The 23,819-nt window shown below is 38.7% G+C and overlaps 1 protein-coding gene across 1 annotated transcript; it reads right to left on the bottom strand.

Annotated features, from left to right (window-relative positions):
- Positions 1 to 1,047: 1,047 nt before the first annotated feature.
- Positions 1,048 to 23,710, bottom strand: nipal3 (NIPA like domain containing 3). Its single transcript, XM_049464089.1, has 11 exons — positions 23,449 to 23,710; positions 18,053 to 18,121; positions 16,519 to 16,694; positions 15,829 to 15,884; positions 15,537 to 15,682; positions 10,241 to 10,337; positions 9,482 to 9,617; positions 8,645 to 8,733; positions 7,092 to 7,155; positions 6,911 to 7,005; positions 1,048 to 5,535 (listed from the first exon to the last, which is right to left on the bottom strand). Exons 1-11 carry the CDS (start codon positions 23,500 to 23,502, stop codon positions 5,348 to 5,350), a joined length of 1,170 nt encoding a protein of 389 aa, XP_049320046.1. The 5' UTR covers positions 23,503 to 23,710; the 3' UTR covers positions 1,048 to 5,347.
- Positions 23,711 to 23,819: the final 109 nt, after the last annotated feature.

The raw sequence follows: 23,819 nt of genomic DNA, 5'->3' as shown, positions 1-23,819 counted from the left end.
TAGTTCAGTCAGGTTTGATGGTTTCTGAGCATCAACAGCCTGTTTTAAATCCCACCACAGATTTTTAATAATATTCAGGTCTGGGGACTGAGATGATCATTCCAGAACTTTGTACTTGTTCCTCTTCATGAATGTTTTAGCAGATTTTGAGCTGTGTTTAGGGTCGTTATCTTGTTGAAGGGACTCCATCTGCAGCAGGATGATGTTGTAGGTGTTTGGAGCTGATCTGTGGGTTGACTATAACTGTTCTCACCATCCTTCTCCTCTGATTATCTGAGATTTTTCTTGTTCGGCCACTTCAGGCCTTAAATTGAACTGTGCCTGTGATCTTCCATTTCCTCACTATGTTCCTCACAGTGGAAACTGACAGCTGTTTTCTTCTCCTAAATCATATTGTTAAACAATCTTTGTTTTCAGGTCATTTGAGAGTTGTGTTTTGAGGCTTTCATGTTGGTACTCTTCAGAGAAGATGCAAAGAGGAGAAAGACTTGCAGTTGGCTCCTTAACCTTTTCTCATAATTGGATTCACCTGTGTATTAAACTCAATTCAATTTTATTTATGTTGCGCTTTTTACAACAGAAGTTGTAAATGTCACAAAGCAGCTTTACAGAGAAAAACAGGTCCACGCCTCTTATGAGCAGCACCACAGAAATGGCAATTATTGTGGTGACAACAGTGGCAAGGAAAAACTCCCTTACATTAAGAGGAAGAAACCTTGAAAGGAACCAAGACTCAGTCAGAGTGTATGTAGGTCAATACGCTTATCAAACTAAATTATAATAATTAGTGCTTAAGGTATTCAAATCAATAAAACGACAGGGGTGCCCAAACTTTTTAATGCCACTGTATCGTTCTCTTCTCTTTCATATTTTGGTTTTGGTCTATGTGGGGCATATGCTACATACAGACCGATTATTATAAATGCATCTTAATTAATCACAGTAGCTTTGCAATGTGTAATTTATGAAACGCCAGGGTCAGATGTCTGCATTAAGTAATACTACCTCTTCTCTGCAAAATCTTAACCAACTCAAAACAATTGCACGCACAGGTGAGCACATTTTATTAATCTGAGATCTGAGTAAATACACCTTTAAATGTTACACAGACTTAAGAACTATTACAAACGCGGTGTATCGCAAGGACATCGTCAATCAGATGTTTGAGAAGATTAGATTTTCTCTTTACAACCTTCTGCCTCAAGCTGCGTGCATTTACAGTATAATACATTCCATAAATAGTTGCATACATTTTGAATTCATTAAATAATTATACTACACAAGCTCCCACTAAAGGCACAGGGAAAAAATACATCAAATACAATCTTAAAAATATTATAAGGCCCCTAAAGAAAAGAAAGAAATGCCCAAGAAAGAACATATTTGGCTGCACCCGACCCGTCCACACTCCTGCGCTGTTTCACAGCTTCAGTCTCTCATTCTCAGCACATAAACCCAGCAGTATACACACATATATAACATACAGATGTAAATGTTTAAGTCAGTGGTAGAAATGTACAAGTCACATGAACATACATACAGTACAGTCTGGGATCAGGAATAGAACAGTAGTTTTGTTTTAAAGGCAGAAATGGAGCAGATGACAGTGTTCTGCTTACAGTGTTCAGTTTGGAATAGACCGACTGAGCTGAGAGTCCAGCCTGAGCCAAGAAACATCCATTAAAGAGGGTACTGGTGCAACTGGAGAACAGGTACAAGATGTCATATAGTATGATCAAGCAATAATACATGAGATGGAGTGCTATAACGTGTAATAGCACTCCCTGCAGTCTGCAGCCTACAGCCTTGTGGCTACGACCGCATCACAGCAGTGCCAATATTACATGTTATAGCACAAACCTTGAGTGTATTATTGCGATTATAACAGTTCAATTATCGCTCTTAATTAAAAGATCTTGATTTAAAATACTCTGCGAGTTAAAATAGTTCCATTGCTGCTCTGTTTAGCTTCTGTTAATGTCTACTACCCTTTTACAGTATGGTAATGTGGGACGAGCTTCTGAAACACTCCCACTACCATATTTAAGGGCAGCTGTCTAAAATACTTTTCTCAGTTTAAATAGTGAATAAAAATGTATTTTTTATCCACACCAGGCACCTCTGTAGCTACACTACAGTCAGTGAGGGGAACCCAAAGCATTTCTAATCTAATTTAAGGTAGTTTTGTGACAAAGGTTTTGGGGCTCCAGGTGGTCCAGCGGGCTAAGCGCTGCCACTATGAAAATCACCGGTTCGAATCCTGTTCATGGACTGGCCATGTCTACAGGAGCCCTGAGAGAGCACAATTGGCCTTGCTCTCTCTGGTTGGGTAGATGGCGCTCTCTCCCCACATCACTCTAAAGATGTCTATCCGCACAAGGCGTCTGTGAGCTGATGTTGAGTCGCTGCTTATTCCTCTGAGCGCACTGTGATGCTACTGTGCAATGCTGAATCAGCAGCAGTTCAAACAGAGGCGGTGGCTGACTTCACATTAGCAGAGGAGGCATGTGCTAGTCTTTCACTAGTAATGGGGGGTTGGGTTATTCGCTGTGTAAATTGGGGGAAAAATGAAAAAAAAAAATTAACTGCTGGGTTTTTTAGTAAATGATTACACTAAAGAGTTTTTATATATAGAGATGGTGTTTCTACAATACCACAGTATTCAGTAGTTTTATGTTTTTTATATTATTTTACTTAACCTTCCAATTGCATAAAGCAAAAGTCCTATTTTAAAGCTAGCCTTAGACTGGAACGCTCCTTTTAATAACCCAGACTAATCAGAGTAGGAGAGCTAGATTTGGATCTGATTCCTATTCTAATTAAGATGATCACACACACAACAACAGATCCTAAACACTCATTCTGATCTGCTTCATAAATACTTTGAGACTTTACTCTCAAATGAATAGTCTGAAATTAGCCACTTTAATAAGCTGAATCATAAGGTATGTCAAAGCAAAGAGAGATGAACATGTGTGGTGGAGAACAAGACTAGAGGCTGCCTTCAAATTACAGGATTACAAAACACAAAAGCAACATTTTTCATCAATAAATTCAGGTTATTTAAACCCAAACATATTATACACAGCAGATAGCAGACCTGGGCACTAGGAAACAAAAAGTGAATGTGTGAACAGAAAGAGTTTTTAAAAGCAAAACGTTAGTTTGAGTTCAGCGTATTTTCCTTCATATTTGTGCAAACTGCTGAATCTTCAAACTAGCCTTCAAACTTACCTTGCAGAACATTTGCATTAAATAATAAACATACATATTGGACACTATTTTACATAAATTAATTAAAATCATAATGTAGGGATGCACAATGAAATTGGAACCACAATAGTATCAGCTCTTTTGTGGCCCAGCTGTCTAAGGGCTGGTTTTGTCATTGGGAGGTCACAGGTTCAAGTTACAGGTAATGCTACAGTCGTCTGTATTTGGGAGTTTAAGGCCCAAAAACATTTATTTGTAGCTCCTCCTCTGGAACAGAGATACAAGTAGAATTAATATGCTTATGCTTGTTATGAACAAAATGGACATAAAACACTGAAACTACACATTAAAATATGGTAATATAGTGGCATTCTTAATTTTCAACAGCTGGGTTTCTTTGGTCACATCTTGGCCATTATTCTCATAGCCCTCTGTTTTGAGTGTGCTTCTGTGTGAAGGGGCATGTAGCCCTAACACTTCCCACTACCCCTCCCCCTTCAGCCTAACAAGAATCAGGACACACTACCCCTAATCATGCATGCGCACAACAGAGTAGTAGGGCTAACTGATAAGGCCAAGGGGTGAAATGGGATTGGGCCCAGATCATTATAACTCTCCTACCTCCATTTTGGCATTTTTTCACTGCATCGTACCAGATCACAAAACACTGTCACTACAAACCAAAAGTGGAGTAAAGAAGAGAGTTTGTGGCTTTTTGTGTTCCACAAGGTAACGATTCTCTCTGGCCAATCAGTGCTCTGCAAGATTTAGAATTGTTATTTTAGTCTTTGATTGGAACCATAAATGAGCTTCTACATATTGGGTGCCAAATTTGCCTAATGGAAACTTAAAAATTTGAGCAGAGTCAATTTAAAGAGTGTATGTACCATGCAGTAGAAAAGAGCCACTAATATTCTCCTTAAAATGTGTTGAGCTCCACTGGTGATGTTTAACGATATCATTCCCAATCGGGGAAATTCCATAATTGAGGATAAAAGTGGGAAAATAAACTATAAAAAGGAGATGTTAATGCAATGCCATGCTCAGATCACGAGCATAAACAAATATGGATATCAGTTTTGGCCTATAATTCCAATATCTGTGCATCCCTAACATATAGACTCAATTATACTATAACCAGCTCTGTTCAGCATATTGGTCCAACAGAGAAAATCCCAAAACTATTGGTTACAATGTTGAGGGATGAATGGTTGTGCTTCAGAAAGGGTGTTTACTAAATATCCCACAACAAATAAAGCAGATAAATAACCTAAATACATCTTAACAGTTACATTTTCCAGCTTTGTATAACGATTTCTCCAGTGAACTTTGGCTCAAAATCTCTTTGGAAAAAGTCTGGAAAAAATTCTCAGATTTTCTTACCGTACACTCTTCCACAGTTTTCCATCCACAATCCTTGTCAGAGTAAGTTAATATAGGCTAGGGTTGAGCTTTCTTTGGCTGTGATTAAAACCCAGTGTACATTTTAAAATGACAGCTTAATCAAAACAAAAAGAGGATAAAGTTGATAACAGTGAATGAAAGCAAATGGCTATCAATTAGCTTTGTGCTAATGACTCCATGCTTCCTTACATTACTAGCTTCAATTAGCCACATTAGCATATTTTATAACATCTATTAGTTTAAGTTTACAGTAACGATGCACATGGAAGCCAAACTCCAGCACTCTGAGAGGGAATCTATCGGGGTAGGATGAAGTCTGTTCTTCAGCAGCAGAAGAATCTTGAGTCTATATCAATCACCCTGATGGTCCAGAGTGGTGTTCCACATCTTGCCTTAACTGGAGTTTTGGGATAGTCTGAAATTCCAGATAAGCCTTAAAACTTAAGAGCAATCCAGGAATTCAAGAAAGGTCTCTTGGAACACTACATATTTTTCTGTAATAGCTTAAACATCTTTTAAAAACGTTCTAGAAGATGTTGATGTGGTGAAGAGAATCTTGTGCGGTTGTTTTTTCCTAGAGACAGGGTAACATTGCGAACAATTAACAAAAATAGACCACCACCTTCCAGCATTACGCAAATGACAGCAGGCTTATTGGTTGCTAGTGTTAGTTGCATAATGCATTGGTAAAACTTTTCAGTAATTCTTTATCATGGAGCCCGCAGTGTGGTCAGTCTTTCTTCAAGTCTGTGGTCTGATATGGAAGACCTGGGCCAGGGGTTATGGCTAAATTCTCTTGCTTCATTGATGGTACAGCTGCAGTAGACACAGTGTCGCTGTTCACCAGCGCTCCGTAGGAGAAAGAGCCATTATAGTCCGGCTGAACCGCCCAGCCTTTCTCGTGAATGGTGGGAACACCTGTGTCGAAAAGAAAAAAAAAAGATTATTTAATAAGTTTAAAATTTAAGCAATTTAAAATGTTTAGTATACACCACCGTATTTTTCGCATTCTAAGGCACACCGGATTATAAGACATATTTTATGCGACACTAGTAACTAGTAGTAGGAACAGGGGTGTTGTCATGTTTTCCTTCTAGTTCAACAAGTCATCTGTAAAGCTAAGCAAAGTTAATTAACAAAACCTAAACATTTCAGACAAGTAAGACAAGTCAAACGAAACAGATTTCACTCCTGAAAAGCACTTCTGTTTATTTACAGTAGGCTTAGATTTACAGATTTCCACTAAAGCTGCAGCATTAGCATTAGTGGCTAACTGCTAGCAGCTAATGCCACCCAACAGAGCTACACTGAGGAACCCAGAGTGTCCCGGTGTGCCAGGATAATAGGTAGTGCCTTGTCCCACGTAGCTTGTTTTAACACAATAAACAGTGCGATATTCTCACCTTTGAACAGCAAAAGAGCTTGCACTGTAGTTAGAGGCTAATGTTAATGCTACTCCAGCAGTGCTGGCCAGGATTAGCATCAGGGTACAGGTCGATACCACTCACCCCTAAACAGCCAAAAAGATATCGCTTAGCACAGTTAGTAGCTAATGCTTACGCTGCCCCAGCAGTGCTAGCTGAGGGTAAGCAGCAGGCTACAGGCTAATTAAACTTACCTCTGGACAGTCAAAAAGCTCGCACTTTGCATGGTTAGCAGTTAATGCTAATACTGCTGGAGAACTAAAGAGAAACTCCTGTATTAGTGGCTTTACTGCTCCTTACAACCTGACTAGGAGATTTCATATATAAGATGCACCAGATTCTAAGATGCACTGAAAATTTTGGGAAAAATTAAAAGATTTTAAGTATGCCTTATAGTGCAAAAAATCCAATATGTGTCAGAATTTTTATGGAGACCCCTGCCTGCTAATGAATGCTGCATTCAGCTACTTTAAGTTGCACCTAAGCCCGACACAAATAAAAGAAGTACTGCCAATAGAATTGGAGCAGGGTAACGGAGCCCACCAGCAATGAGCTGTGGAGCAGTGGAACTGTGCTCTCTGAAATTATGTGCTCTATCCAATTCTTTTGGCGTGAGGTGGAGATGAGGTCTGGGGGTATTCAGCCAACATTCTGACCTTATTAACGTTTATCTTGTGGCTGAATGCAAAAAAAAAAAAAAAAAAAAAACACAGCAATGCTCCAATATCAAGCAGAAAGTCTTCCTGAGAGACGGTTCCTCCAACAAAATCACATTTTAATATCCTTAACTTCAGTAGAAACAAAAATGATCACATGTCCAAAATTTTAGACCTTATGAAGTCTAAATTGTATGAGTAGCTGGCACCAACCTTTCACCATGTCCATGGTCACATAAGGCTCGAATGCTTTGGCTTTCTTCTTGTTTTTGGTGATCAGAAAAACTCCAAGAAAGCACACAACACATCTGTGGAAAGATACAGGTAACAATACACTTATACAGTGCTACTGCAATCTCTGTGAAATGAAAAGTGACTGAGATATCATACTCACCCCAGTAAAAACATGCAGATGTGCAGGACATCCTCGTGGCTGAACTCTAGGTAGAATATGGCTCCTTGTTACAGGAAAGACAAATTAAAAATTCCATCATAACATGTTCACAAAACAAGGGCAAATATTTTCCTCAAAATAATATTTTACAAATATAAAAGGATGTTGACTTAATTCAGGTTTGGTACAGTGGCTTGATCAGAATACACTGAGTAGCTTTACTGTCAGCACAAATATACACTAGATAGACTGACATGTCAAAAGTCATGAGGCCGGCACTAGTAATCTCATAAATTTTATACATTAATTTTAACAGGCTGAAAATCACTGCACTTATGGCCTTATGCATGTATTCCCAGGAATTTGTAGATTGAATAATGATAAAAACCTGCACAACTCAGGACTTGCTCCAACACTTATAATTGCCATGAGCATGCTTGCCAGTGTTCAACCTCAATCACAAGATAAAACGTCACACCTTATACAGGTGCAGGCATTCCCAAGTCATCCCCCGAGGCGACACTTTATGTCAAATTACCTCCTGCTGTTTCACTACTTTTATTGTATTTTTTGTACTATAAGGCTAATCCACTAATTAAAATCCACTAATTTTCCCAAAAATCATCAGTGTGCCTTTTAATCTGGAGTTTCTTACGTATGAATTTTACCAGTCAGATAGTAAGAAGCAGTAAAGCTCATCTGCTGAAGTACAGCTTTAAACAGTTTCAGTTTAGTTCTCCAGCACCAGGGCTGAAGTAGCATTAGCATTAGCCATTTACCCGTTCAGAGGTGAGTATTTTCGGCCTGTAGCCTGCTGCTCATCCAGGCTAACACTGCTGGAGCAGTATTAGCATTACTTGCTAACTGCACTAAGCACTAACTTTTTAGCATTTCAGAGGTGACTATTATCGCCTTGTAGCATGACGCTAATCGTGCTAGCTCTTTCGTCATTCAGAGGAGATTATATCGGACTGTAGTCTGCGTGTGTTAAAACAAGCTACCTGGAACGATCCGCTAGCTAATAGCACCCTGGCTTACCGGAACACTCAGTGTAGATTCACATCCTGAATTTATTTGATTTAAAGAAAGTCTTTTTTCAATTACAGTTTTGTTTACGTAGCTCAGCTTTACTTAATTTAGATAGCTTAACCCGCCCCATCACACATCACCACCCAGCGGTGAGACCGCTGAACTAGAAGCTTCTTATAGTGTCTCTTAAAATGCGCCTTATAATCCTGTGCGCCTTATGTATGAAAATAGACCAGAAAATTAATGTTTATTGATTGTGCGCCTTATAAAATCTATTTTTAATAGCAGTTTAGCAAGCCTGGTTCAGAGCTCAGGGTCAGCTGTGCCTCAGTGTCCTCTGGAACAGTGAGGGTTAATTTTTTTTTTTGGGGCACAAGGGCCCAACCCTGTTAACATAGCAAACACAGGTTTTGAATTCACAACCCTGTGATCGATAACTCACTGCTCTAAAACTGAACCACCTTATTTGATAATCAAATAAGGCAGTGTGTGTGTCTGAGTGTGTGTGTGTGTGTGTTTGTTACCTGCAGCGACAGCAAACACAGTGGAGAAGATGTAGTTAATACAGGCGATGAGGGAGGAATCATATAAATGAGACGCCTGCGATAAAAAACTGGGAAAAGAAAACAGAACCTCTCAGTTATGCTCAGACTACAGATACAGCTAAAGCTTTCACACAGAGTCAATCTCAGAATGAAATTCATGAGAAGGCCCCAGTCCTGTAACTCTTACAGACGGACTAAGACAACTACAGTGTTGCTTGAAAGTTAAACGTTAAATTTTTTATATTTTTGAATATATATGGTCTAAAACATCAGACTTCGCATTAGAAGTCCTAAAAGTATAACCCAGTTGAACAATTTATTGAGTTAAATTATCAAAACTGTGTAAACCTTTCAGACACGCTTTTAGTATGTGGTCCGACTTTTCTGGTAACTGTTGATCAGACCTGAGCACCGACTTGGAGAAATTTTAGCTTATTCTTCCATACAAAACAGCTTCAAATCTGGGATTTTCATCAGGTCCATTAACAACATTTTGATTGGACTAGGCTCCACATTTTGATTGGAAAACAGGCTCCACCCACCCACGGACTAAATGCTTATTCTACAGATTCATATGTTTTGCCACTCACAAATATGTAGGATATATATAAATATGTGGATCCTTTTCCTCAATAAATAAACTACCAATTATAATATTTTTATCTTATTTAGTGTGAAAATCTGATATTTTAGGTCATATTTAGGCAAATACTTTCAGGCAACACTGTCTATAAATTTTAGCACCATTTTGTCACCTTGATGCTTTTTTAAATAAACTGATTCTTTAAATAAAGACAAAGAAAAGGTGGAACTTACGAAGCTTGAAAAACAACAGTGGCCACCATGCAGACGAACATAACGTAGAAGATGGGGTAGGTAAGCTGCAGAGATCCCTGTATGCTGAGGACCACCATACCAGACACTGCCTTCACTGTGATCACAGTCACAGAACCTAAAGCAGAAAGACCACAGAGATGATCAGCTTATAGATCACACTTTCAGTCGGCCCAATCATTATTAAAATTAAAGGGCAGTTAACAAATTGTGTACAGGTGTCTACATATAAGTACAGTGTCATGCCAAAAGCATGAGGCAGCAGTATGTAAACTGATTGATGTGAAGTGCTACCTCAGGCAATGGCTTGGGTTTGCTCACACATGTATAATACATGAGTTGTTATCTTGTGAGCGAGGTTGCAGATCTCATGGCAAGGTGACGTGAATTATGCGACTTTTACTGTGATCTGAGAGTGGGTGCCAGGACATGGATGGGAAATTCCATTTCCACAGCTGTGTATGTATTTTTAACATTTGTCACAGAAGGTATTTTCACCCACAGTGAGCAGTAAAGATTGTGACCAGAGGGATCCAGTTAGAATTGTCCGTGTGAGCAAACAAGCAAAATCACATCGACATTCAATGCTGAAGGCCCCACATGCATATCCCACAGATCACTGTAGAGTTCTTTATGCCATGCCATATAGAATCTTTTAATGGGCAGGATTATAGTTTCTGTTTCATGAATTCCGTCATGAATTCTGTACAAATCCATAAAACAAAGATGAATGTTCCTTACCCAGCAGCGCCACCAGCAGCAGAATGAGCGCAAGGTAGTTAGCATTGCGCTGTTTATAAAAGTACAGGATCAGGCAAAAGGTGATAATCTCCAGCAGCTGATCAATAGAAAAGAAAAACTAATTTAGCATAAATACACACATGCCAACAACCACATACATACAGCTCTAGAAGAAAATAAGAGACCACTTAAAAATGTAGTTTATTTGATTTTACCAAATTGAAAACGTGTATTATAATCAAGAGCAAGATGGATGATAACAAGTCATCAAACCAAGCTGAACTGCTTTTGCACCAGGAGTGGCAAGGTAAGGCACCAGGTAAAACATAATTATCGCACCAAATATTTCTGAACTCTTAAAACTTTATGAATATGAACATCTTTACTGTTCTTTCAGCCATTTCTCATTTTCTGCAAATAAATGCTCTAAATGACAATGTTTGTATTTGGAATTTGGGAGAAATGTTCTATGTAGTTTATAGAAAAAAACAACAATGTTCACATAAACCTATAAAAAGCTAAATCAGATAAACTGATTCAGAAACTAAAGTGGTCTCTTATGTTTTCCAGAGCTGTATATTTAGGGTTGCAACGGTATGAGATTTTCACGGTATGATAACCGTCTCAGAAAATACAGCGGTATCACGGTTATCACGGTATCACAGTTTGTTACATAAATTATTAAACTGACCCTAAAGAAATTACAACAAAGGTTTTTTTTGTTCAATTAACTTTTTATTGTAGAAACCTGGAACAATTATATAGATAATGTCTCCTTAAAAAAATATATAATATATATTAATATATAAATATATATATATACACACATACAAACACACGTTACACACATTACATGTCCTCTAAAAAGTAAAGATCCTGTATTTAAAATATTCAGTACAATTAGTTTAAATTATTTAATATCTGATAAACTGAGCCTGGGTCAGTGTCTGATCAACAACTGTTGTAAACGTCCGTTTTACTGCCAAGTTGGTATGTAACCAGATACTGCAGAAAGAGGGGATTTATTTCTGACATGATCCTCACAATAGAGATTTCTATTTTAAGGCTTTCACACCGAGTCTGGTTTTAACATATGAAAAACAGGCACGTCAGAATTTGAAAATGAACGCATGTAAATGAATGGCGTCTTTCACATCCAGTCCGGCCAGGACCTTTACACGGACACGTGAATCCATCGTAGCACGCACTTCAAGCCTGATTTGATTACAAATCGGATAACCATCCTCGGGTGCGTTCGGCGGGTCTCCGAAATAGTCCCACACTGCTGATTTTAGTTTAGCCTTTTTTTAGGCGGACGGAGATTTGTTTAGTCTGATGCACTTTCTGCTGTTCTCACCGCTGTGTGCTGAGTAGCTGAAGCGGAGCAGAGTTGCGCATGCGCGGGTGAGTTTCTCCGCTGGCTTGCCTTTTACCGGTAATAAGCAAACACACACGGTATGATAACCGTGCATTTTAATACCATGGTATACCGTGAAACCGGTTACCGCTGCAACCCTACTGTGTGTGTGTATATATATATATATAGGCCTGTCACAATAACAATGGTTTGTGAACGAGATATCTTCCCAGAAATTATTGCGATAAATTATACTATTGCCATTATAAGATCATTAAATGCCACTGACATAACGATAACATAATAGCATAACAAAGCTATTGTACCCTTTTAAAGACAACAAAACTCTAACTAATCATAATTGAACAAAAATATGAAAGCAACACTTTTGGTTTTGCTCCCATTATCAATGTGCTGATTAGACACAGTGATTATTACACAGGTCTATCTTGGGCTGAACGTTTTTTTTCCAACGCACTTCTGCTTTGCAGAGATAAACCATCCGCCAGTCACAGGTGTGGCATATCAAGTTGCTGATTAGACACAGTGATTATTACACAGGTCTTTCTTAATTACCTCAATAAAAGGCCACTCAAAAATGTGCAGTTTTGTCACAAAGTACAATGCCACAGATGTTGCAAGTCTTGACGGAGAATGCACTTGACATGCTGACTGCAGGAATGTCCACCAGAGCTGTTGCCTGCGAATTGAAAGTTAATTTCCCCACCATAAGCCGTCTGCATGGGCATTCAACTGGTCTCACAACTGCAGACTATGAGTAACCACACCAGCCCAGGACTTCCACAACCAGCATCTTCACCTCCAAGATTATCTAAGATCATCTAGATTCTCACAATACTCTAAAACTGCACATTTTAGAGTGGCCTTTTATTGTGGTAATTAAGAAAGACCTGTGTAATAATCACTGTGTCTAATCAGCAACTTGATATGCCACACCTGTGACTGGCGGATGGTTTATCTCTGCAAAGCAGAAGTGCGTTGGAAAAAAAACTGTTCAATGTTATACATGTAAACAAACATACAAATAAACACAATAGACAACAGATATAACAACTATCAAATATTACTAAGCTAATGTTTATTTAGTGTATGTTAAGTCCATAATGTAAAATGACAGACTTACACATATACAGCTCTGGAAAAAAATAAGAGACTACTTCAAAATAATTAGTTTTTCAAATTTTACTATTTAAAGGTATATATTATATACTATATTTAAGTAAAATGAACATATTTTAATTTGCAGAAAATGAGAAATGGTCAAATTAACAAAAAAGGTTGAGAGCTTACAGACCTCAAATAATGCAAAGAAAACAAGTTAATATTCATTTTAAAACAACAACAATACTAAAGTTTTATCTAAGGAAGAATTCAAAATCAATTGGTAGAATAACCCAGATTTTAATTACAGCTTTCATGTGTCTTAGCATGCTCTCCACCAGTCTTACACACCGCTTTTGGGTGACCTTATGCCACTTCTGGCTCAAACATTCAAGCAGTTCAGCTTTGTTTTCTGGCTTATTAATAATCTATCTTTCTCTTGATTACATTCCATAGGTTTTCAGTGGGGTTCAGGTCTGGAGATTGTGCTGGCCATCAGAGTTAATTAATTTTGACAACAAATATTGATTGAGTCTTGTGACGAAAATGGCATTTAGTTTTAGTCATAATTTAGTCATCCGAAATGTTTTTAGTTTTAGTCTAATTTTAGTCAATTAAATACCATAGGACTATAGTCGACTAAAACTACAGTCAATTTAGTCGACTGAAATGTGCAGGGTGTAAATGTAAATGCTTTTTCATCAGTTCCCTCGAATTATTAACTACACACTTTTTATCTCCAGCACTAATCCAGTACACCTCGCTGCATTCTATAAATGAGGTCAAAAACACACACTGTCCTGTACAGATGATCTCAGGATGTACTTACAGACTTCATGAGTTGAAGTGAGAAACTGATGAGAAAGTGCTGTAAGGAACTTTTGGATTTATAGATTCACTTATGTTATTGTTATATTTTTGCTACATCTTTTTCCTTTCTGACCTGTTCCTGCTTTAACACTAGCTAAATGTTTTCTCACTCTGGGAATAAACAGATGATTTTATCTTAATGAGAGAGTTCTGTATCAGTAACATTAACTTTACAGAACAGCAGCGGTGTGTTTTAGTACACAGTCGAGTTAAACACACCATCAGCTCATAAAATAACATAAGTATTAAAACGCTGATCTCTGCATGGAGATCTGTGTGGGTCTCGTCTGCAGAAGCTGAAAGATTAGTGGTGTTTTAACCGGAGATGGAGACGCTCCACACGGTTTACACATTGTCTTGTTTTTTGCAACGTTTTTGCAACGTTGTTTTTTCCCTGCTGACACTGTTGAGGTCTTCCCAGTTTTGTATCTGACCGCTTTACTGCAAAAGAGATGGGTACTGATTGGATGACTACTCCACTTGTCCCGCCTCTCCACCTACGCTAAAGTAGCAGTGATTGGATCTCTTCTTAACTGGTCCCTACTTTTCACAAAACTAAATCAGTTCTGATTGGATGTCATCCCTGCCAAACATTTTCATCTCTTTTTTATTTGTTTACGAAAATGTCAGTTTTAATTATATAATGCCATTTTTTTAGTTATCGTCTCGTTTTCGTCTTGAAAAAAAAAAGCTTTGTTGACGAAAACTATGACGAAAATTATTTGTCAACGAAATAAACACTGCTGGCCATGACACTGTCTTGATCGGTGGTCCTTCATCCACACATTTATTGATCTAGCTGTGTGTAATTGAGCATTGTCCTGCTGAAAAAAAACAGTCCTCTGTGTTGGGGAACATTGCCAGAACACAGGGAAGCAAGTTTTCTTCCAGGATAATCTTGTATCCGGCCTAATTTATGAGTCATTCGCAAAGACCAAACTTCCCAATTCCAGCCTTCCTGAAGCATCAACAGATCATCACTGATCCTTCACTAAATTTCGCAGTGGGTGCAAGTACACCTCTGCAGGTCTCCATTTAAACATTTGATGGCCAAGTGTTGATCAAAGCTGAAAACTAGACTCATCAGAGAAGATGACCATACTCCAGTCCTCTATGGTCCAATTATTATGATCTTTTGCAAATTTCAGACCGGCTCTTTGTTGCTTTTCACTGAAGAAGGTCCTTTTTCTAGCAAGTTCTGCCTCTAAGAGAGTATTTTGAACTGTTCTTTCCATGCACTTCACCCCCCAGATGCCATTTCCCATTCTTTTTATAGGTCTCTTGATGTCATCCTGCGGTTGCTGACTGACATTCAAAAAAGTGACGGTCAATCTCCAGACCTGAACCCCACTGAAAAACCTCTGAATGTAATCATGCACGATGTAAGTTGGTCACAAGCCATCTAAAAACGCTGAACTGCTTGAATTTTTGTGCCAGGAGTGGAATAAGGTTACCCAAAAGCAGTGTGTAAGACTGGTGGAGGAGAACATGCCAAGATGCATGAAAGCTGTGATAAAAAAATCAGGGCAATTACACCAAATATTGATTTCTGAACTCTTAAAATATTAGCATTGTTGTTTTAAAATGAATATGAACTTGTTTTCCTCGCATTATTTAAGGTTTAAAAGTACTATCTTTTTATTGTTTTTGACCGTTTCTCATTTTCTGCAAATAAATGCTCTAAATTACAACATTTGTCTTTGGAATTTGGGAGAAATGTTGTCTGTAGTTTATAGAATGAAACAACAATGTTCATTTTACTCAAACATATACCTATAAATAGTAAAATTAGAAAAAAACTCTTATTTTTTTCCAGAGCTGTATATAATTAAATGAGTTAATTATTTTCTTTGTTATATCTTAATTAATGTATTGTTTTATTTAACTAATCATTTAAATTAATAGAAGCATGTTCACATATTTTTGTGTGTTTTTATGATGTCTTACCAGGTAGAGGAGAAATGGCCACCCAATCAGATGTCTGACAATGTTTTCTGCATTCAGCTGCTCATGGGAGTTTGGTCCGAATGTTACAAAAAGGTATGTGCCTCCGACAGTTAACACACAGCCGAGGAACGACAAAACATAGCGCTCTGAAAAGATAAAGAAATTTCAGTGGTTATGGAAAATTAACCCTGATTCTAAAGAAAAAGCTTAAAGACTGGATGATGCTACTTAACAGTGTTTGCATCCTATTTCCATACTGCCTGATTGATTTACTGTAAGCTTAAATACTTACTCAGAAACTCCTTTGGCTTCCATTTCTCCCTCAGAAACAGAAATCCTAGAATACAGCTGGCTGTAAAGAGAATTAGGAAATGTGATTTCATGCAGTCATATCAACAGAACCCATAAACACACCAAACAATCTAAAGCTAAATATTATAATACTTCTATTTAATATCCTCCATTAAATAGCTACAATGAATCAGTCAGTAGCCACTATGAATTAGTCAATACTTCCTATGCTTATTCCGTATCTACTATGAATAATTAAATATTCCTATTGAATTATTCTGTATTCACTATGAATTATTCATTACCAATTATCAACCATTTAGTAATTCAATAAGAATTATTTTGTTCTCATCATAAATTGTTCAGAATCCCCTATTAATTATTTGGTAACCACTAAGAGTTGTTCAGTACCTTCCAAGAAACATCTACTGTCCACTATAAATTAATAATTTAATATCTAGTATGGGTTATTCAGAAGACCCTATAAATAATGCAGAAAAGTAAAATTCTATTATTTAGCAATAACTATGAATTATCAGTAACTACTGTGAATTAAGTACCTATTATGAATGACTATATCAAGTATGTATACTTAGTATTCGGTATGAATTACTTAGCTAGTAGTATGAATGATCCAGCATCTACTTATATAATCATTTAGTAACTGAAATGAATTGTTTTGATCTAATACTTGCCTATAACGGACACAGCGCTGAGGGGGGTGATTAGAGAAAGAGGGGCAAATGCATACGACACAAACAGCAGCCCCTCGCCCAGCAGCATCAACACAAACCCACCCCACCACGTCTTTGTCCTGTAGAACTGCCTCTGATCCTTAGTGCCCGCCAGCACCACATGACTGTGCTTCTGTGAGCGTGAGAGAGAAAGAATGATAGTTTTGAGAGTTATATTTTTAATCTTCCACAATTCTGATATTAAAATCTGTTATAAAAGGGCCTCAGAATAGACTGATGCATGAGTCAGGTGGTGGAGGTGATTCAACTGCATTAACTTTAGAATATTTGGATTAACACTATCACAATACTGTCATTCTGGTACACTATATCTCACTCAATATATGGATTTATATGTGACAGTTTTGCACAAATTGATCACCAATATTCTTTACTGTAGATTAACCCTATTCAATTAATTAATCAAGATAGTTTAGCCCATAAGATTCCATACCCATTTCTTAACATTGATAACTATTTAGGGCTGGTATTGGTTTAAAATATTCCATATCGATACTCTACTTTGATTTCAATACTTTATTAAGTAGAAAAGTAAAACTTGTACCCCTCACCCCTCCCAGAGATTACTTCACAATAATTTCTATCATTTTAATGCTATAATTATAAACATGATATTTCCCATCATTTAAAAGCCTTGTATTGTACTAGTCTAGGCTTCTTAATTAATTTCTTAAATAACTGGTCGCTCAATTTATTAATGGAAACAAAATATTTAAGGGATTTTTTATTTACCTGAAAGAAACAAAAACATTAAAATCACTTAACATTAAACATTAAAAAAAGCTTTTATCAAGCAATGTAAAAAAAAACAGCATTAGATTAAAATTAAATAATATTTATCATAGTGGTGTCATTTACTTAATAATTAATAAAAATCATGATTTTTTTTTTAAATGCTGCTAGTTCCCAGTATTATTATGAGGGGACAGTAATAATAATGTAGTGTGTGGTACTGTGTTTTTTTTTTTTTTACTGTATTTTTATATCTGAGGAAAGAGAGATAGAGAGAGAGACAAAGAAAGAGAGAGAGACTGATCCTCCAACATCCTGATGCTACTTGTCAAATTTTTAAAGCAATGCTATCTAGTCTAAAATTTAAAAAGAACTGCCAGTAGAGGCAGTTACTTTAACAAAAGTAGGTTAAACTCAATACCTCTGATTTCAGAATAATCATTAAATAATCAAGTGTTCTAATACTTTTGTTCACAGAGTGTGTGTGTATTTACAGTAGTCTAAAATATTAATAAACAACCAGAATCAAGATGTGATTTTAGGCGTTGTGACTCAATGAGAAATTTCCAACGGAAGTGATGTGAAGTCAGTCTCATCTCTGTTACACAGCTAAAGCTCTCTGCCCCACCCACTGACCTTTACAATCTCCCCACTGCTGCTTTACGTCATGAAAGAGGGTGTGACCAAGAACACGCCTGTAAAACACACTTTCTGAAAGCACATCTCCTCCTCACCCACCTGTATGCTTACGGCGATACTGACGAGCAAGTTTCCAAAGATAGCCAGCAGTGTGCCAATGAGGTTCTCCTGTAAACACAAACAATAAAAAACGCTTTGATTAAATAAAAAAAAACATGCTGAATACAATCGTACAGAACCCTGAGCCGCTGATGTCTTTACGTAAATGCTGCAGTGAGGAAGGAAGTGGTTTACCTGCAGCAGGTATATGAACACAAACACCCAGACTGTGCAACAATACACATGCTTAGTGTGTACACTAATCAAATCGAATTTATTTATATATCGCATTTTACAACTGGTGTTGTCACAAAGCAGCTTTATAGAGATGTGGTAGCAAAACAGAGAATTAGACAAAACATTAAATATACAACACAGAAACCCCAGTGAGCATGGAGGCAAGGAAAAACTCCCTCAGAACTGGAGGTGGAAGAAACCTTTTGAGGAACCAAGACTCATATGTACTATCAAGGTTTACTGTATTTATCATATTATAAGGTGCACTTAAAAAAGTCCAAAAAAATCACATTATTGTCGTGTTCCTGGTTCTTTATAGCGCGGGTAAATGACTTCCAAGACAACTCCAGTTACTTCCAATGCGCGAGTACTTTATTATTGAACTTGCCCTATATACAGCCTGCCATGCCCCTCTCTATGTGCTCGCCCCATAATACATTGCGTCAGGTAAAAATTAGCTAATCCAGCAGAGGGTGCTACAATACTACCACATCTCCCCTTTTGAGCAGAACAAAACAATTATTGTCATAGAAACTACAAATAAACAACAGCAAAAAAAATGCATTGTGTGTTTGCCATTTAACCTGCTTATACTTTCAACCTAAAACCTACTGTCATATCTTACAAACAATCTGACAACTTAAAATAGACAGGTCAGCAGAACTTAACACAAAACTTTTGTTTTCCTTAACCTGGGGGTCAGGGTGGACTACCTGAACCTCCCGAGTCAGCTGAGGGGATTATTCTGCCCCATCTTGACAGCTGCTCAACCTAGACTAGACATGAATGTTCATTACAAGTCCAGTTTTTGTGGCTTCACTATCAGCCTCCCGAATCTGGTTCTGGGTATAGTGAGCTCTGGTTTGACACAGGGTGTTTGTGTCACTTGAGTCTGTATGGGTGTAACAGCTGCAGGCACCTGAGAGCTGTTCTGTGTAGTGCTGTTGCTGTCAGTCTCATCCATAGGGATAAGGTGGTGTCTGTTCCTACGAACAGTCCCATGAGGAACTTCGATCATGTAAGAGCGTGGTGTTGAATGTTCTCCTAACACTGTTCCTGTGACCTTCTGGTCTGTGACCCACACTTGTTTGCCAGGAAAGAGCTTACTTAGATTGCGTACACGATGACGTTGATTAAAGTGCATTTGGTCTGCGACCCTCTTCTCTCTCTCCTTAAAGCGTACTTCAGTATTGTCAGGAAGTGATGGGTTCAGCACAGATGGCAGGGTAGGTACCGTGGTACGAAGTTGACGTCCCATCAGCAACTGAGCAGGGCTGTAGCCATTCCGGAGTGGTGTTGCCCTATATACCAGCAAGGCAAGATATGGGTCTGATGTTTTCTTGAGAAGATGTTTCACAGTTTGTACTGCGCGTTCTGCTTCCCCATTGCTGCGAGGGAATCTCGGACTGCTAGTGATGTGTTTAAATCCATAAGTTGCTGCAAACTCAGAAAAAATGCTTGACGAGTACTGAGGACCGTTGTCACTGACAACGACCTCTGGGATGCCATGTCGAGCAAAAATAGACTTAAGGTGCAAGGTGATGTCAACAGATTTTGTGAGTGAGAGGTTTACCACTTCAACATAACGTGAGTAGTAATCTACTACCAATAGGTATGTTTTCCCTTTCAGCGTAAACAGATCAGTGCCCAACTTTTGCCAGGGTCTCTCAGGCAAGTCTGTTGGGATCAGTGGTTCTGTGTGGTTTGTACGTTCTTTGATGCATGTTCTGCAATTCAGCACAAGTTCATTAAGCTGTTGGCTTAATCCAGGCCACCACACACTTTGCCTTGCACGCTCCCTGCATTTCACCACACCTTGATGACCCTCATGTAGTTTTGCTAGGATGTCATTCCTCAGAGCAGAGGGAATAACAAGTCTTGTTCCTTTGAGCAGTAGTCCATCATGAACAGTGAGGAAGGCACGTGCTTCCCAGTACTGCTTTTCTGGTCCGGTGCAGCGATTGAACTCTGGCCAACCTTCTTGACACATTGTCATGACACGAGAACACACACTGTCTGCTTTTAGATGTTCTCTCAGTCCATCCAAGTAAGTTGAGCTTGCTGGGAGATGCTCTATGATGCTGTCCATATAGATGTTTGTGCTCTCCATAAGCTCTTCATCTGCGTTGTCTGTTTTCTTTAGCAGTGGAGCACGCGACAGTGTGTCCGCTGTCCACAGGCTTTTCCCAGGCACATGCGAAATCTTGTAGGAGTAGCGCATGAGTCTCATCCTGAAGCGTTGTATACGTGGGGGTAACGCATCCAGTGCTTGCGCCCCCAGGAGACTAAGAAGTGGCTTGTGGTCAGTCTCCATTTCAAAGTAACAGCCTATTAGAAAATCTCTGAACCGCTCACATGCCCAAGTGAGCCCAAGGGCTTCTTTCTCCACCTGTGCATATCTTTGTTCGACCTGTGTAAGAGACTGTGATGCGTAGGCGACTGGCCTCCACTGTTCACCCCATTTCTGCAACAAAACTGCACCCAAACCATAGGATGATGCATCCGCTGATAACTTTGTCTGTTTGTTTGTTTGGGTCATACAAGGCGAGAACGGGTGTGGACGACAGATCCTTTTTCAAGTCATTGAACGCTTTGACTTGGTCTGGCCCCCAAAGCCAGCAGTTTTTCTTGACAAGAGGTCTCTGAGGGGTTTGTCTTTTTCAGCCAGCTGTGGTATGAATTTTCCGAGTTGATTAACCATCCCTAGAAAACTTCTTAGCTCGCTGACATTAGTTGGCTCTGGCATGTCTTTGACTGCTGCTGTTTTCTCTGGGTCAGGCATCACCCCACTGTCTGAAATGATGTGGCCCAGAAATTTCACTTCACACTGCGAAAGGGAACATTTCTCAGTGTTTAGCGTGATACCAGCAGTTTCCATCTTTTTCAGAACAGAGCGAAGACGTGCATCATGCTCATCTTGTGACTGCCCCCACACCAGCACATCATCCATGTGGCAGACTACACCTTCCAGTCCTTCTGTGACTTCCGTGGCCATTCGATTCTGGAAATGTTCAGGAGCCGACGCTATCCCAAACGGTAAACGATTAAAAAAGTATCGGCCAAAGGGGGTAATGAAAGTTGTGAGCTTAGCTGAGTCTGGAGCTAATGGGATTTGCCAGAAACCCATGTTTGCATCTAGTTTGCTAAAGATTTTTGCACCAGCTAGAGAACCAAGTGTCTGTTTAACCGAAGGGAGAATGTATTTTTCCCTTTGAACTGACTCATTGAGCTTGGTAAGGTCCACACATATCCGAGGATTGTCCCCTGATTTTTTTGGTACCACCACAATACCTGAGCACCATTCTGTGGGTTCCTCCACCTTGCTGATAACTCCCAACTTTTCCATGCGCTGCAGTTCGTTCTTGACTTTGGGCATGAGAGGTAAGGGGATGTGACGTGGAGTGGATACTACAATACTACCACAATTATAATCCAGTGCGCCCTATGAATGAATTTTACCAGAAAGGTTGTGAGGAACAGTAAAGCCACTCTGCTGAAGTACAGATATATACAGGAGTTTCAGTTTAGTTTTGCAGCAGTATTAGCATACGCCGCTAATCACGCTAAGTGCTAGCTCTTTTGTCATTTAGAGGCGAGTTTTATCAGCCTGTAGCCTGCTGCTAACCCCGCTATTACTGCTGAGCATCACTAGCATTAGTAGCTAACTCAGCCTGTAGCTTGTATAATCCGGTGTGCCTTATAGTGTGAAAAATACGGTATAAGTTGGTGACCCATTCTTCTCCGGTCAGACAACTACACTACAGGCCTCTAGAAGTAGCCATGGCGCTAAGCATACTGCTGGCACAGTAGTAGAAATGTGAATTGATATAACGTTATATATATATATACAATTAAACACTATGCTGTGATTAATCACATCTAATCACATTTTTCCAAAGTGCTCTATGACACATTTTAAAATGCTAAATAAAAGATTAAATGTATAATCATCACAATGAAATTTATTTCTGTTAAAATATGTTTGTGTATGTTTTCACGTACAGAACACAGATTATGGATACACATATGATACCAAGGTATATTGTATTGGATGACAATTATTTTTTTTTAGAATCATAGGCATTGTCTGATTATAACTTTAAAATTAATTAAAAAACAAAAGTTATACCGTAGGTGGAAAATGTTATGCAGTAAGCAGTTCGGTTTTTAAGACCTCTTTTGAAGAAATATGAACATAAAATGCTCTTTCCGTACTGATGGTATCATCAAATGTAAAACCAAACGATATGCATATTTTCGAACACAGAATCGTACAAGTGTACTAGGAGTTTAAAATGTGTCGCTACATGTTGGCAGGTCTGCCTTCAGTCAGTGAATGAGGAAATAACCCACAGCCACTGCAGCGCAAGTCTCAGATCACACTGTAAAACTTCTACTGTTAAACACATAAGTAAACATGGCACAGCAGTCAAGGTGTGTGTGTGTGTGCGTGCGAGCGAGCGAGCGAGCGAGAGAGAGAGAGAGAGAGAGAGAGAGAGAGAGAGAGAGAGAGAGAGAGAGAGAGAGAGAGAGAGAGAGAGAAAGAGAGGTAATGAGTATAAAACAAGTTTACGCCAGGAAGTTCGATAAAATCTATAAAATAAGTAACTACCATTAAAAAAACATATTAAAGAACATATTAAAGCTTACAAACAATTATTCATCAGGCAACACTTTCCCTCTTAATCTCCATAAATTGTATATAGGGGCCTCTTAATATTATTGAAAGGCTAATATATATTCAGTAGAGGAAAGTAGAAGATAGAGGATATGCATAATATTTCCAATCTGTAAATATCAAGATGGCAGCGTTCAGAGATCTAGCTGAAGGTACTGTGTGTATAAACGGTGTTTTTTAATAAACTACCTGCACTTTCAAAGCTCTTAGTGCCTAATTTTGAACGCCATGACCCGCAGAATTCTACCAATTAAGTTAAAAGCTACTTTGAGCCTGTTAATGGTGTAAAGATGGAGATTTCTTTGCATGAGCAACACTGTGCCCCTATCGCTAGCACTGTAAGTCTATTCCAAAATCCACTTTACACCAGATCTCTCCTTTTAAACCCCATATAAAGTCTTACATACTAGTAAAGCGATGAATGTGTAAAAATGTGTGTGTGTGTGTGTGTGTGTGTGTGTGTGTGTAAACAGTAACTCACGGTGTAGGAGGGGGTGGTGAGTCGGTCGGTGTGTGTTAAGCTCACTCCCTCCATCTCTCTCAGTCTCGCGCTGTGAGCAGCTACGCTCTCATTACTGTAAACTCACTCTCCTCCTTTCTCTGTCTCAGAACTATCACTATATCACTCTATCACTCTATCATTTACACACAGAGCTTCTCTCTGTCTCTTAGTGCCCCCCTGCCGTCTGCTGTCCGCTGATCATCTTCCTCCAGCTTCTCTTCCGCTTTCGTCTGGGGCAGGTGTGGTGTTAACAGAGATCTTCTACAGAGGAGAACCCCCACTTTACCCATTACCTGCAGGTCTGCTCCACCAGCAGGGGGCGCTCCCGAGGTAGCCCGAAATGAATGGGT

This window comes from Astyanax mexicanus, chromosome 14 (assembly GCF_023375975.1).
Source record: "Astyanax mexicanus isolate ESR-SI-001 chromosome 14, AstMex3_surface, whole genome shotgun sequence".
Classification (NCBI taxonomy): domain Eukaryota; kingdom Metazoa; phylum Chordata; class Actinopteri; order Characiformes; family Acestrorhamphidae; genus Astyanax; species Astyanax mexicanus.
Note: the sequence above shows the minus strand (reverse complement) of the source record. Positions and strands in the feature narration are given on the sequence as shown.

Coding starts and splice junctions, on each gene's coding strand:
- nipal3 (XM_049464089.1), bottom strand. CDS start 23,502: ATGGAGGGAGTGAGCTTAACACACACCGACCGACTCACCACCCCCTCC. Junction 8,734..9,481: donor ACTGTTGTTTTTCAAGCTTC/GTAAGTTCCACC, acceptor TTCTTTTCCCAG/TTTTTTATCGCAGGCGTCTC. Junction 5,536..6,910: donor GACCATGGACATGGTGAAAG/GTTGGTGCCAGC, acceptor TTTTCGACACAG/GTGTTCCCACCATTCACGAG.